The sequence below is a fragment of the Scyliorhinus torazame genome, chromosome 1, assembly GCF_047496885.1.
Source record: "Scyliorhinus torazame isolate Kashiwa2021f chromosome 1, sScyTor2.1, whole genome shotgun sequence".
NCBI lineage: Eukaryota > Metazoa > Chordata > Chondrichthyes > Carcharhiniformes > Scyliorhinidae > Scyliorhinus > Scyliorhinus torazame.
Window position 1 is genome coordinate 126,275,373 of NC_092707.1, and position 13,225 is coordinate 126,288,597.

General features: G+C 41.8%; 1 protein-coding gene across 4 annotated transcripts in view; it reads right to left on the reverse strand.

The window, feature by feature from the left end:
• Positions 1–5,596: 5,596 nt before the first annotated feature.
• Positions 5,597–13,225, reverse strand: part of LOC140411976 (transcription initiation factor TFIID subunit 12) — a 47,720-nt gene continuing 40,091 nt past the window's right edge. For all 4 annotated transcript variants that reach the window (XM_072500785.1, XM_072500783.1, XM_072500786.1 and 1 more), the window contains exons 6-7: positions 10,176–10,264; positions 5,597–5,999 (exon numbers count right to left, since the gene is read on the reverse strand). In XM_072500785.1, coding sequence (XP_072356886.1) covers positions 5,964–5,999; positions 10,176–10,264 — 125 coding nt within the window. In that variant the 3' untranslated portion in view covers positions 5,597–5,963. The remainder of the gene's footprint in view (positions 6,000–10,175; positions 10,265–13,225) is intronic.

Below are 13,225 nucleotides of genomic sequence, written 5' to 3' on the forward strand. Positions count from 1 at the left end.
TTGGACACCTTTTCAATATGGCACTTGGACATGACAGCAGACTGTGCCATCCAGGCTTGCAGAGCCACAGAATGCAGTATGAAACACCTGGGTCCATAAATAATGATGGGGCTGGAAGATTTGGCCTGTTTTCCCTCCCAGCCTCTGCATTTGGGAAAACTCCACATTCCACCTTTGTGGGAAGATTCCGCTCTGTTTTTGGTGATCTGCTCAGAGTGAGAAATTAGAATTCGACCATCACCTAACGGTTGTTAGGGCCATCTTAATTTGGGTAATCTCAGTCAAGTTCCCAGTGGCTAGAGCACGGTGGAAGCCCAGTGTGAGAGCACAACCGGATTGGTGGGGATAAAAGGATCTGCAATAGAGATCAGAGTGGTGTCACTGGGCAGAAATAGGTAATTGTCTGCTGAATATTAGTGGTTCAACAGAGAGCTGGGAAATAAACTGTTGCTTGCATAAATGAGAGAGCTGGGAAATAAACTGTTACTTACATAAATAATGGAGACTAGATAAACTATAGGTTCAATGTCCAAATTCTGACACCCTCCGGAACGTGACCCTGCTGGATTTTGGACACCTAACCTGCATAGTGGTTGAAACTAAACAGAGCCTGAAACTAAATTTTGAGTATTCTACCTGTATTAAGAAACTGTTGGGGGCTGGTTTAGCTCAGTGGGCTAGACAGCTGGGGCGGGTTTCTCCATCCCACCGCACCAGATTTTTGTCGGGATTCTCCGTTTCGCCGGCTGGTCAATGGGGTTTCCCATTGTGGGGCAGCCCCACGCAGTCAGGAAACCCCCGGGCTGCTGGCAAAACGGAGAATCCTGACAGTGGAGAATCCAGCCCCTGGTTTGATGAGCAAGGCCAGCACCGCAGGTTCAATTCTTGTACTGGCCGAAGTCATTCATGAAGACCCTTCCCCCTCAACTTTGTCCCTCGCCTGAGGGTTGGTGATCATCAGGTTAAATCACCACTAGTCAGCTCTGCCCCTCAAAGCAGCCGATGGTCATCTGGGACTCTGGCAACTACCTTAAGAAAATATGTAAAAGATCAGAAAGGCAGGGCAGGTGGTGGATTAGGTCTAACTTGAGGAACTTCCAACTGTTGAACCAGAGTTCTTGTTACAGACGTTGTGAGACACTGTGTATGTAGCGAAGTGAATGCGCAATAATATAGCTGATGGGGTGTATAGCTGATGGGGTGGACTGTTGGGAAAATGTTCAGTGTTCACAGTGGGAGGAACAATAGGAAAACAGAATTATTTTTAACCAGTGAAAAATTATTAATTGTCAGTTCAGGGGGATTTAATTGTACAAAGTTAACATGCAGTACAGCAGGTAGTCAGGAAGGCAAGTAATACAAGATCCTTTTAGTACAAACGGGTGGGGAATAACAGTAAGTCTTGCTGTAATTACAGGGCATGGTTGAGACCACGCCTGAATCATCGTGTACAGATTTGGTCTCCATCCCGAAGGATACGCTTGCCTTCAAATTGGTGTATCGATGGTTCAATAGATTGACTTCTAGGATAAGACTGCTGTCCTATAGGAGAGAGTAGAATTTAAAAAATATATATAAATTGAGTGCCCAATTAATTTTTTTCCAATTAAGGGGCAATTTAACGTGACCAATCCACCTACCCTGCACATCTTTTGGGTTGTGGGGGGCGAATCCCACACACACAGAGAGAAATCCACGCACACTGGGAGAATGTGCAAATTCCACACGGATAGTGTCCCAGAGCCGGGATCGAACCTGGGACCTCGGCGCCGTGAGCCAGCAGTGCTAACCACTGCGCTGCCGTGCTGTCCTGAGATAAAATAAAATGAGCCAATAATGATCTCTTTGAAAAATGTTAGATTCAGAGTGGGCCTGACAACATGGATGTAGAGAAACTGTTTTCTTTGGCTGGAATTGAGATCTAGTCTCAGGTTGAGTGGTTGGCTATTTAGGACTGGCCAAGGAGAAATTTCTTCACTCAGAAGGTTGCAAATACTCGTTGAGTATATTCAACTTAGATCTTTGGACTATAAGAATCGAGGGATATAACGATCTGGCAGGAAAGTGAAGAGGTTGAAGATTAGCCATGACCCTATAAAATTAAATCACAGGCCCAAGGGACTGTATGGCCTACTCCTACTATTTATGTTCTAATATAGTTATGTACCAGCTTGTACCTCAAAATGCTTCAAGCCTTAAATTTATTTTGCAAATGACTGCTATAGCCAAAGGTTGGGTCACAGAGATAATCCATTCTTTGCTTTTAGAAAGCTGTAGTATCCTATTCACAAGTGTTTTTTGGCTGTGCATGTCCAAGCTATATTGTTTCAAGTACACAGAATAAGTTGGGTTCCACAACCAAAATTATATTATTCAGGTATATTCTCCTCTCTTTGCAACCAGGATGACTACACCAAATGAGCTTTCAAGATCACTTAACAAAGCACATAGCAATTTTTTCTTTCATTATTCTCATACTTCTATCGACTTTCTTCCTGGATGAAGTTAGCAAATGCAGACACTGGGGATTGGACTTTCTATCATACAAATAAGAGGAAATTATAATCTTAATGAGCTTTTAATACAAAATTGTTTCTTTTTCAGTTTCTATGAACCTGTTTTCATATGAGTACAGCACTTGTGTTACTCGTCTTCCGTACCATATTCTTGCAGCACAATTCCGTATCAACGTAAAATGATCACTAGCGATAATTTAGGAGTTAGAGGTAGATTTTTCACTGCTGGAGCATAATCCCTCATCACAAAACAGGGCGTACGATGTTTAACATTTTCTGTCAATTAACATTGTCACAAACACTGAATTTTACAAGACGATTATGTTTTAGGTAAGATTTTGTGGCACAGTGGTCAATGACCCTGCCTCTTGAGCTATAAGCTTCAAGTTCAAGTCTTGCAGGACTTGATGGCCAAGGAAGTGAGTTTATAACATGGACAAATATGTTAGTGTGTCTGGACAGCTGGTGTTGATCAGATTGATGCCACCGAAGTTCAAACCCTGTTCCAGATGGGGTGGATTCAAGACCTGGCCGTGTGCTCTACCGATGGGGAGGTTGTGGCAGCGGCTCAGACCTGTCTTTGGACAGAGAACAGAAACTCGAGGTAAACAGAATGTTCTGAAAGGTGAATTCTTGATTAACACCTCAATTCTTATCTGATCCCGTTGCCACTTGGAGCAAAATACAACCAGAGGTGTCAATTGGCAAGTTTTAGCATCTTTCATAGCATCTCAGAACAAAGCACTGTTGTTGAGATAAAATCAAAATACTGGGAATGGTGGAAATCTGAAATAAAAAGAAAGTTCTGGAAATACTCAGTGGATTTGGCAGCACCTGTGGAGAAAGAAACAGTTAATGTTGAGTCAGATACGACTCTTCAGAGTTCCAGGAGAAGAATTAGAACTCCTCCCTGAAACAGGTTTGTGCTGTTCTGTAAGAAATAGTGGGGAGATGTGAAGTTCTATTTGGGGAAAACAGTTTTACCAGGGCAAACTAAACGGTTTAAAGTTGTTGGATACAAGAATCTCAAATTCTGAATTGTTGGGACTATAGTGACCAGGGTTTATCAAAGTATACCTTGCTGATATTAGTTTCTGGGAAAACCTGGGTGGAGTGGAATGATTACCAAAAGGACACTGGAAGTTTTGACCTGACATATGAGAAGTAACTTTGCGACTTCCTTTTATGCTACATAGTTGTAAGAAGTGTATCCCTCGGGTACACATAAATGTTTCATAAAACATTTCAATTGTGTTAGTTAAAACAAAAGTTTCCTTCTTTAGTTTGATGTATCAGTTGGCAGTTAATGGGCTATGGTGATTCTAGTTTGTTACAGTAAAAGTCTTAAATTAAATCTTGTCCATTGGTTTCTGTTGGTAGTTTTGAGAAATATATTTTTTAATGTTGTCGGTCTCCACAGGGATAACAAAATGAATAAATGGGAAATTGCAATTGTTTGAGCCTGATCTTGCATTAAATGGTTTCAAACCTCCCATTTTCGTATATCATTGTGTTTAGGAGGACTATCTACTTTTTTATTATGCTGATGTGTTCATCAATTCGATTCCTGCCAATATATCCCTAGAAATCTTAATGTATGGACAATGCACATTTTCTGGAGATTTCATAGAATTTACAGTGCAGGAGGCCATTCGGCCCATCGAGTCTGCACCGGCTCTTGGAAAGAGCACCCCACCCATGGTCAACACTTCCACCCTATCCCCATAACCCCACCCAACACTAAGGGCAATTTTGGACACTAGGGGCAATTTATCATGGCCAATCCACCTAACTTGCACATCTTTGGACTGTGGGAGGAAACCCACACGCACACGGGAGGATGTGCAGACTCCGCGCACAGTGACCCAAGCCGGAATTGAACCTGGGACCCTGGAGCTGTGAAGCAATTGTGCTATCCACAATGCTACCGTGCTGCCCTTATTAAGAAGGCAGGGCCTTCACGGATAACCTCAGCAAGTATGGGAATTGAACCCTCACTGTTGACATCACTCCACATCACGAACCAACCGTCCAGCCAACTGAGCTAACCGACTACCCAATTTGGAATTGTACTGTGGGGAGTAAAGTATGGAAGTCACTTGCCATACTCCTATCCATAATAGAATGTAAAAATGGATGAGGGGATGTTGTATTGAAAGCCAATCAATAGGCTAGAAGTTCAAAAATAAGGGGTACTAATTGCTGTGATAATGGGAAACTGGTCTCAGCAGCATTACAGTAATGAAGGACCAGATCATTTGGAGGAGAACTTTGCAGGGCCATGGAGAAGGAAAAGTGGGAGTATTTGAATAGCTATAGCAAGCACAGACACAATGGTACAATTGTCACCTCCTGTGCAGCATTGATTGTATAATTGCTTTTGCCTAGGCTATTCGGCCCTGAACAAAATATTTTAATGAATATATCTCTCAATCTCTTTGTACAGCAGCACATTGTTTAGGTTAATTTAGCATAGTGAAAAATCCATAAGACTTTAACTGTTGTAAAATAATGTTTTTAAAAAGCTCCCCAAACCTTGGTGAAGAAGTTGCCAATAAAAGGACTTTAGATCAAGATTAGATTTTAAATCTACAGCTCAAATCATTCCGATTATTTCCAAACGCAAGTCTGAATTTCCTTTAGCTTAATAAATGGTGTGCGTGCCACCTCAAGAATCGTCAAACATGAACACTTGCACCAAAGCCAACTTGTGATGGGGAATGATTTCACAAAGATCAATGTCCTCCATTAGTATACCATGCAACTCTAATAGAGGAAATCAGTCAAGCCTGATCGTCACTTAACCTACATAGTTAACTATGGTCAATGATAGTGTCTGTAGCGCTGCATGATCAACTGGACCAGGAATTAAGCCTCGTGTCATCCAACTCTGTATGTGGATGGTACATTTAGTCAATAGGGAGACATTTTTAAATTTACAAAGAAAGAAATGGTAGATGTTCACCATAGTAGATGAACTTAATATTACAAGCAGCAAAGGCGATTCAGGGAACTACTCTGGCTGCATACATTTTGAATTCCACTCCAGGTGGTGTTAATTACAAATAAGTACATTTACATTTTAAGTTGAGTAATATTTTATTGGCAAAAATGGTCAACATTACCTCTATACAAAGATATGAAAACCAACTACTTAACACTCCATATATCACACTAACCATTGATCAACAAAGAAACGTCACCTTTCCATACACACACCATCCACTTTGTACAAGTCCTTGTATTTTGTATTCAGGAAGGAGCATCAAGTACCCTTTTGCTACAGTATGTTGGTACCAATACAAAGCTATATCAGTTCATTTTCACAAAAAAACCAAACACACTGTATCACCCCTCGCAGGTTCCTCAACAGAAATGGAGGATAAGCCTGAGAATGTTTTGTCATGTTCAGAACTTTGTCGTAGAAATGATCTGTTCATCGATGCTTTACTTTTTGGTCGTTTTACGTATCAGTGCCATTCTCTGCAAGAAAGAAGCCACAAGGTTATGCAACCATTTATAATTTTATTTGCAATCCTTATTTGAAAATGTTAGTCCAAAACAAAAATTTACCTCCAAGTACAATTTATACTGCACAAAATGGGTGAAATTAGACAACTTTGTGCAAAAAAACCATATAATGAATGTAGTAGTTAAGCAGGAAACCAATTACTATTAAAGGTAATTTTCAATGAAATAAAAAGCCTAATTATTGTGGCATGTAAAGTGATAGTGACCACAATTCGATTACGTTTACTTTAGTGATGGAAAGGGATAGGTATATACCGCAGGGCAAGAGTTATATCTGGGGGGAAAGGCAATTATGATGCGATGAGACAAGACGTAGGATGCATCGGATGGAGAGGAAAACTGCAGGGGTTGGGCACAATGGAAATGTGGAGCTTGTTCAAGGAACAGCTACTGCGTGTCCTTGATAAGTATGTACCTGTCAGGCAGGGAGGAAGTGGTCGATCAAGGGAACCGTGGTTTACTAAAGCAGTCGAAACATTTGTCAAGAGGAAGAAGGAGGCTTATGTAAAGACGAGACATGAAGGTTCAATTAGGGCGCTCGAGAGTTACACGTTAGCTAGGAAGGACATAAAGAGAGAGCTAAGAAGAGCCAGGAGGGGACATGAGAAGGATCAAGGATAACCCTAAAGCTTTCTATAGATATGTCAGGAATAAACGAATGACTAGGGTAAGAGTAGGGCCAGTCAAGGACAGTAGTGGGAAGTTGTGCTTGGAGTCCGAGGAGATAGGAGAGGTGATAAATGAATATTTTTCGTCAGTATTCACACAGGAAGAAGACAATGTTGTCGAGGAGAATACTGAGATTCAGGCTACTAGACTAGAAGGGCTCGAGGTTCATAAGGAGGAGGTGTTAGCAATTCTGGAAAGTGTGAAAATAGATCAGTCCCCTGGGCCAGATGGGGTTTATCCTAGGATTCTCTGGGAAGCTAGGGAGGGGATTGCTGAGCCTTTGGCTTTGATCTTTAAGTCATCTTTGTCTACAGGAATAGTGCCAGAAGACTGGAGGATAGCAAATGTTGTCCCCTTGTTCAAGAAGGGGAGTAGAGACAACCCAGGTAACTATAGACCAGTGAGCCTTACTTCTATTGTGGGCAAAATCTTGGAAAGGTTTATAGGCGATAGGATGTATAATCATCTGGAAAGGAATAATTTGATTAGAGATAGTCAACACGGTTTTGTGAAGGGTAGGTCGTGCCTCACAAACCTTATTGAGTTCTTTGAGAAGGTGACCAAACAGGTGGATGAGGGTAAAGCAGTTGATGTGGTGTATATGGATTTCAGTAAAGCGTTTGATAAGGTTCCCCACAGTAGGCTACTGCAGAAAATACGGAGGCATGGGATTCAGGGTGATTTAGCAGTTTGGATCAGAAATTGGCTAGCTGGAAGAAGACAAAGGGTGGTGGTTGATGGGAAATGTTCAGACTGGAGTCCAGTTACTAGTGGTGTACCACAAGGATCTGTTTTGGGGCCACTGCTGTTTGTCATTTTTATAAATGACCTGGAGGAGGGCGTAGAAGGATGGGTGAGTAAATTTGCAGATGACAATAAAGCCGGTGGCGTTGTGGACAGTGCGGAAGGATGTTACACGTTATAGAGGGACATAGATAAGCTGCAGCGCTGGGCTGAGAGGTGGCAAATGGAGTTTAATGCAGAAAAGTGTGAGGTGATTCATTTTGGAAGGAATAACAGGAAGTCAGAGTACTGGGCTAATGGTAAGATTCTTGGCAGTGTGGATGAGCAGAGAGATCTCGGTGTCCCTGTACATAGATCCCTGAAAGTTGCCACCCAGGTTGAGAGGGTTGTTAAGAAGGCGTACGGTGTGTTAGCTTTTATTGGTAGAGGGATTGAGTTTCGGAGCCAGGAGGTCATGTTGCAGCTGTCCAAAACTCTGGTGCGGCCACATTTGGAGTAATGCGTGCAATTCTTGTCGCCGCATTATAGGAAGGATGTGGAAGCATTGGAAAGGGTGCAGAGGAGATTTACCAGAATGTTGCCTGGTATGGAGGGAAGATCTTATGAGGAAAGGCTGAGGGACTTGAGGCTGTTTTTTGTTAGAGAGAAGATTAAGAGGTGACTTAATTGAGGCATACAAGATGATCAGAGGACTGGATAGGGTGGACAGTGAGAGCCTTTTTCCTCGGATGGTGATGTCTAACACGAGGGGACATAGCTTTAAATTGAGGGAGTTAGATATAAGACAGATGTCAGAGGTAAGTTCTTTACTCAGAGAATAGTAAGGGTGTGGAATGCCCTGCCTGCAACAGTAGTGGACTCGCCAACACTAAGGGCGTTCAAATGGTCATTGGACAGACATATGGACGATAAGGGAATAGTGTAGATGGGCTTTAGAGTGGTTTCACAGGTCGGCGCAACATCGAGGGCCGAAGGGCCTGTACTGCGCTGTAATGTTCTATGTTCGAGAACAGTACGAACACAAAGGATAAGGGAGAACAACAGTAGTCCAACAAAATTATCACTTGAACCAATCATTTAATCAAATTTATTCTGCCCACCTCAAAATAGACAAGGGTTTAAAGAAAAAACAAAAATACTAGACAATCTTAGTAGGTCTGACTGCATCTGTGGAGAGAGAACAGAGCTAACGTTGAATCTTTAACGTTTACAAAGAGTCAGCAAGACTCAAAACATTAGTCTCCTTCCCGCTCTCCACTTATGCTGTCAGACCCTCTGAAATTGTCCATTTTTATAGTAATGTGCTTTTATCCAAGGGTCTAAACAAACTGCTCTTATCAAAGAGAACATGACTTGAATTTCAGACCTGTTTTTCTCTGCACGTTATATCATTCATAAAACAGGAGAAATCATTCAAAACAGGAGAAAGTTACAGAATACCAACAAGTTGGTCCATACTAAATATCTACGCAGTATTGTCCTGATTACCAATTCCATTGACAAATAGCTAGATACTATGGCAATGTGGCAAGCATTGCATGAAACTTCCTTTATTTTCACAGTCTATTAATTTTATCCATCTCAGATGGATGACAAATCAGTAAACTTCATCGGGATTTAACCACAGAACCTTCTGGCTTTGAACCAGGACCTTGAACCAACTTGGCTACCCAACGTTCCCGAATTCAAGTCGCCAGGGTCCTATGTTCGATCCCGGTTCTGGGTAACTGTCTGTGTGGGGTTTGTACATTCTCCCCGTGTTTGCGTGGATTTCGCCCCCACAACCTAAAGACGTGTAGGGTAGGTGGATTGGCCAATGCTAAACTGTCCCTTAATTGGAAATAAATGAATTGGGTACTCTAAATATAATAAAAGAAATATAACGTGGGTTGTCGCCAGATGCTAGCTGGGCTCGAGTGATTTGGATAACTTGCCATTGCATTTTCTGTTCTCCCTCCTTAGGGATAACATATATATATATATTTTTTTAAAAAATTTAGATTACCAATTATGGGGCAATTTAGTGTGGCCAATCCACCTACTCTGCACATTTTTGGGTTGTTGGGGCAAACCCCACGCAGACACTGGGAGAATGTGCAAACTCCACACGGACAGTGACCCAGAGCCGGGATCGAACCTGGGACCTCAGCGCCGTGAGGCAGCTGTGCTAACCACTAGGCCACTGCCCTAGGGATAACATATATAACTCCCACTTTAAAAGCTGTTCACCTTAACCTGTACTAAAATTACAATCTGACAAAATACTTCAAAATACACAGAAAAATTTACAAAATAAGCTTTGCTGCTGCAAATATAATTGCTAGAATTAACCTGGAGCTCAAATTATTTTTCCAGAAACAATACTAAAATTATCTATAACCTTTAGGTGAATTAAAAAACTACAGGAGCTAGGATCAAATTCTGTTTTCTCCTGATCAAATTGCTTGATTGATGTATTGATGACAAGTGTAGGACACAGGGTTTGCCAACAGGAAGAGGTCAGTTCTACTCACACTGATGTAAAACACCGAATCAGTGATGATATGCGTGACAATGAAAAAAGCCTAATTGTTCATAACTAAGAAACAGAATGGCATGCCACACATGCTTAAGAAATGGCCCAAGTGTCAAGATGGTGCAGGCGGAGTTAATTCTATAAAATAAATATTTTCACATTGTATTAAAATATACTTTTTAAAAAGCCATATTTCAAACCTGTTTGTGAGCTTCTGTTGTGCAGGCCTTCTTATACGGCCGAATTTCATCTGAACCAAATCCTGGTATCCACATGTTCCACTGGCGTTCTTTTAAGAGAAAATATAGACATATTCAACTCCCAATGACCAACAATTCAATATTTTGGAGAATAGGATACTTTACAATAAGTATGGATCAAGACATAAACCACCATAAAATTCTGAATAAATAGTGCAGAAATATCTTGAGGGCTTGTTTAAACAATTCAACCATATTTTAAAATATTGACATGGAGAACAACGTACAATATTAAACATGTTGAGATGAAATATATATTGACAGACACCAATGCTTACCAATAAGTAAGGTGTTGCTGTTAAAAATTGTGCTTTGGGCAGCAGTTATCATACATTCTCTTCCAACAAAATAGCTGGAGTGCAACATAAACTGATTACACCAGGTCGAGACAATGTTAATGCATTATGCTATGTACCAAACCCATTAGTTATTTTGATGGGTCACATCTGATACCCCAACCTATCATTCTCTACTAGGTGCAGATCCAGCTGCCATGCATTTGCCTTTGTTTTCCTCCTAAACCACCAACCATTAATAGTGGGGGGAGAATCAGAGATAATACACTCATTTCACTAAAAATAAACTGGATGGTTCAACTCATTTATCATTTTTCAATTAACTGTTAAAAATGATCAAGACATTCTCAAATGCAATGCTGAGCTGGCTTTAAAAAAAGCTATATGCCCCCACCTGAACTGGAGGGGCACCAATATCCTGGGCGGAAGGTTTGCTCGTGCTGTTCAGGAGGGTCTAAACTAGTGTGGCAGGGGAGTGGGGACCACAACAGCAGGCCAGTAAATGTAGAGACTGGGGAAAAAAGTGAGACCGAGATAAACATAGTGTAGTGTAAGAGCAGGCTGAAGGGAGCCACAGGGCTCAGAGGGACAGTAGGAATGCAGTGCGTTTGCTTCAATGCAAGAAGTATAATGGGTAAGACAGATGAACTGAGAGCCTGGATTACGGCATGGAACTATGATGTAATTGCAATTATGGAGACATGGTTAAAGGAGGGACAGGACTGGCAGCTTAACGTGCTGGGATATGGATGTCTTAAGACGGGACAGGAGGGGAAACAAAAAAAGAGGTGGGGGAGTTGCATTGCTGATTAGGGAGCAGATCACTGCTGTGTTGAGGGAGGACACATTGGAGAGATCTTGTAGTGAGGCATTATGGGTGGAGCTCAGGAATAAGAAGGGTGAAATCACAATGTTGGGAGTGTACCTCTCAACAGTCCGTAGGAGACAGAAGAGCAGTTGTGTAGTCAGATACTGAAAAGGTGTGAAAAAAGCATAGTTGTGATGGGTGACTGGGAATATTGACTGGGAATCCCTTACAACCAGGGACTTGGATGGAGAGAAATTTGTTAGATGTGTCCAGGAGGGATTTTTGATGCAGTATGTTGACAATCCAACCAAGGAGGGGCCATATTATACTTGGTATTGGGGAATGAGCCAGGCGATTGATATTTCACTGGGGGAGGATTGTGGCTTAGTGACCATAATTTCATAAGATTTCGAGTAGTCATGGATAAGAACAAGTGTCGCCCGTGGGTGAGGGTGCTTAATTGGGCGAGGGCACTTAATTGGGCGAGGGCCATTACATCCAAATTAGACAGAAACTGGGGAATATGGATTGGAGGGCAAATCCACGTCTGACCCGTGGGAGGCTTTTAAAGGCCAATTGTTTGAAGTGCAGGACAGACATGTCCCCGCAAAAATGAAGGGTAGAAATGGCAGAATTCAGGAACCATGGATGACAAGGGAAATTGTAAGCTTAGTCAAAAGGAAGCATATGATAGGTTAGGCATCTAAAAACCGACGAAGCCCTTGAAGAATACAGTGAAAGTAGGAAGGAAATTAAATGTAGAATTTGGAGGGCTAAAAGGGGCCATGAAATGTCTTTAGCAAACATGGTCAAGGAGAATCCCAAGGCTTTTTATGCATATATTAGGAGCAAGAGAAAGAGTTAGCCCACTTAAGGACAATGGAGGGAGGTTATGCGTGGAACCACAGGAAGTGGGTGAAATCCTTAATGAGTACTTTGTATCGGTATTCACCAAGGAGAAGGACATGACGGATGTTGAGATCAGGGATAGATGTGAGTATCTTAAATTGAATTAAAAATAGAAATGTCCCCGGGGCCAGATGGGATCTATTCCAGGTTACTGCGGGAGGCATGGGGAAAAATAACTGGTGCCTTAACAGATATCTTCACATCCTCTTTGGCTACTCTCCAGTAATCTGGAACCTCGTCTGTGGTCAATGTTATTCTCTTGTTTAAGAGAGGAAGCAGGGACAATCCAGCAAATTAAAGGCCGGTGAGCCTGACATCAGTGTTGGCGAAGCTTTTGAAAAAGATACTGAGGGACAGGATGTATGCACATTTGGAGGAAAATGGACTAGTGAGTGACAGGCAGCATAGTTTTGTACGGGCAAGGTCATGTCTTACCAACTTGATTGATGTTTTTGAAGAGGTGAAAAAAAAAAATATCGATGAGGGAATTAGCACGGTGTTTGACAAGGTCCCACATGGCAGACTGGTGCAAAAACTAAAATCATACGGATTCGGGGTGGGCTGGCTAGATGGATACAGAACTGGCTTGGTTATAAAAGACAGAGTAGCAGTGGAAGGGTGTTTTTCTGAATGGAGATCGGTAGCTAGTGATGTTCTGCAGGGATCAGTGCGGGGGTCTCTGTTGTTTGTAGTATATATAAGTGATCTGGAGGAAATTGTGGGTGGTCTGATTAGTAAGTTTGCGGATGACACGAAGATTGGTAGGGATGCTGATAGTGTCGAGGATTGTCAGAGAATACAGATAGATTGGAGGCTTGGGCACAGAAATAGCAAATGGAGTTTAATCTGGGCAGATGAGAGGTGATGCATTTTGGAGGATCAAATCTAGGTATGAATTATACTGTAAATGGCAGAACCCCTGGGAATATTAACATAATATAAGAATAATCTTTTATTGTCACAAGTATGAAGTTACT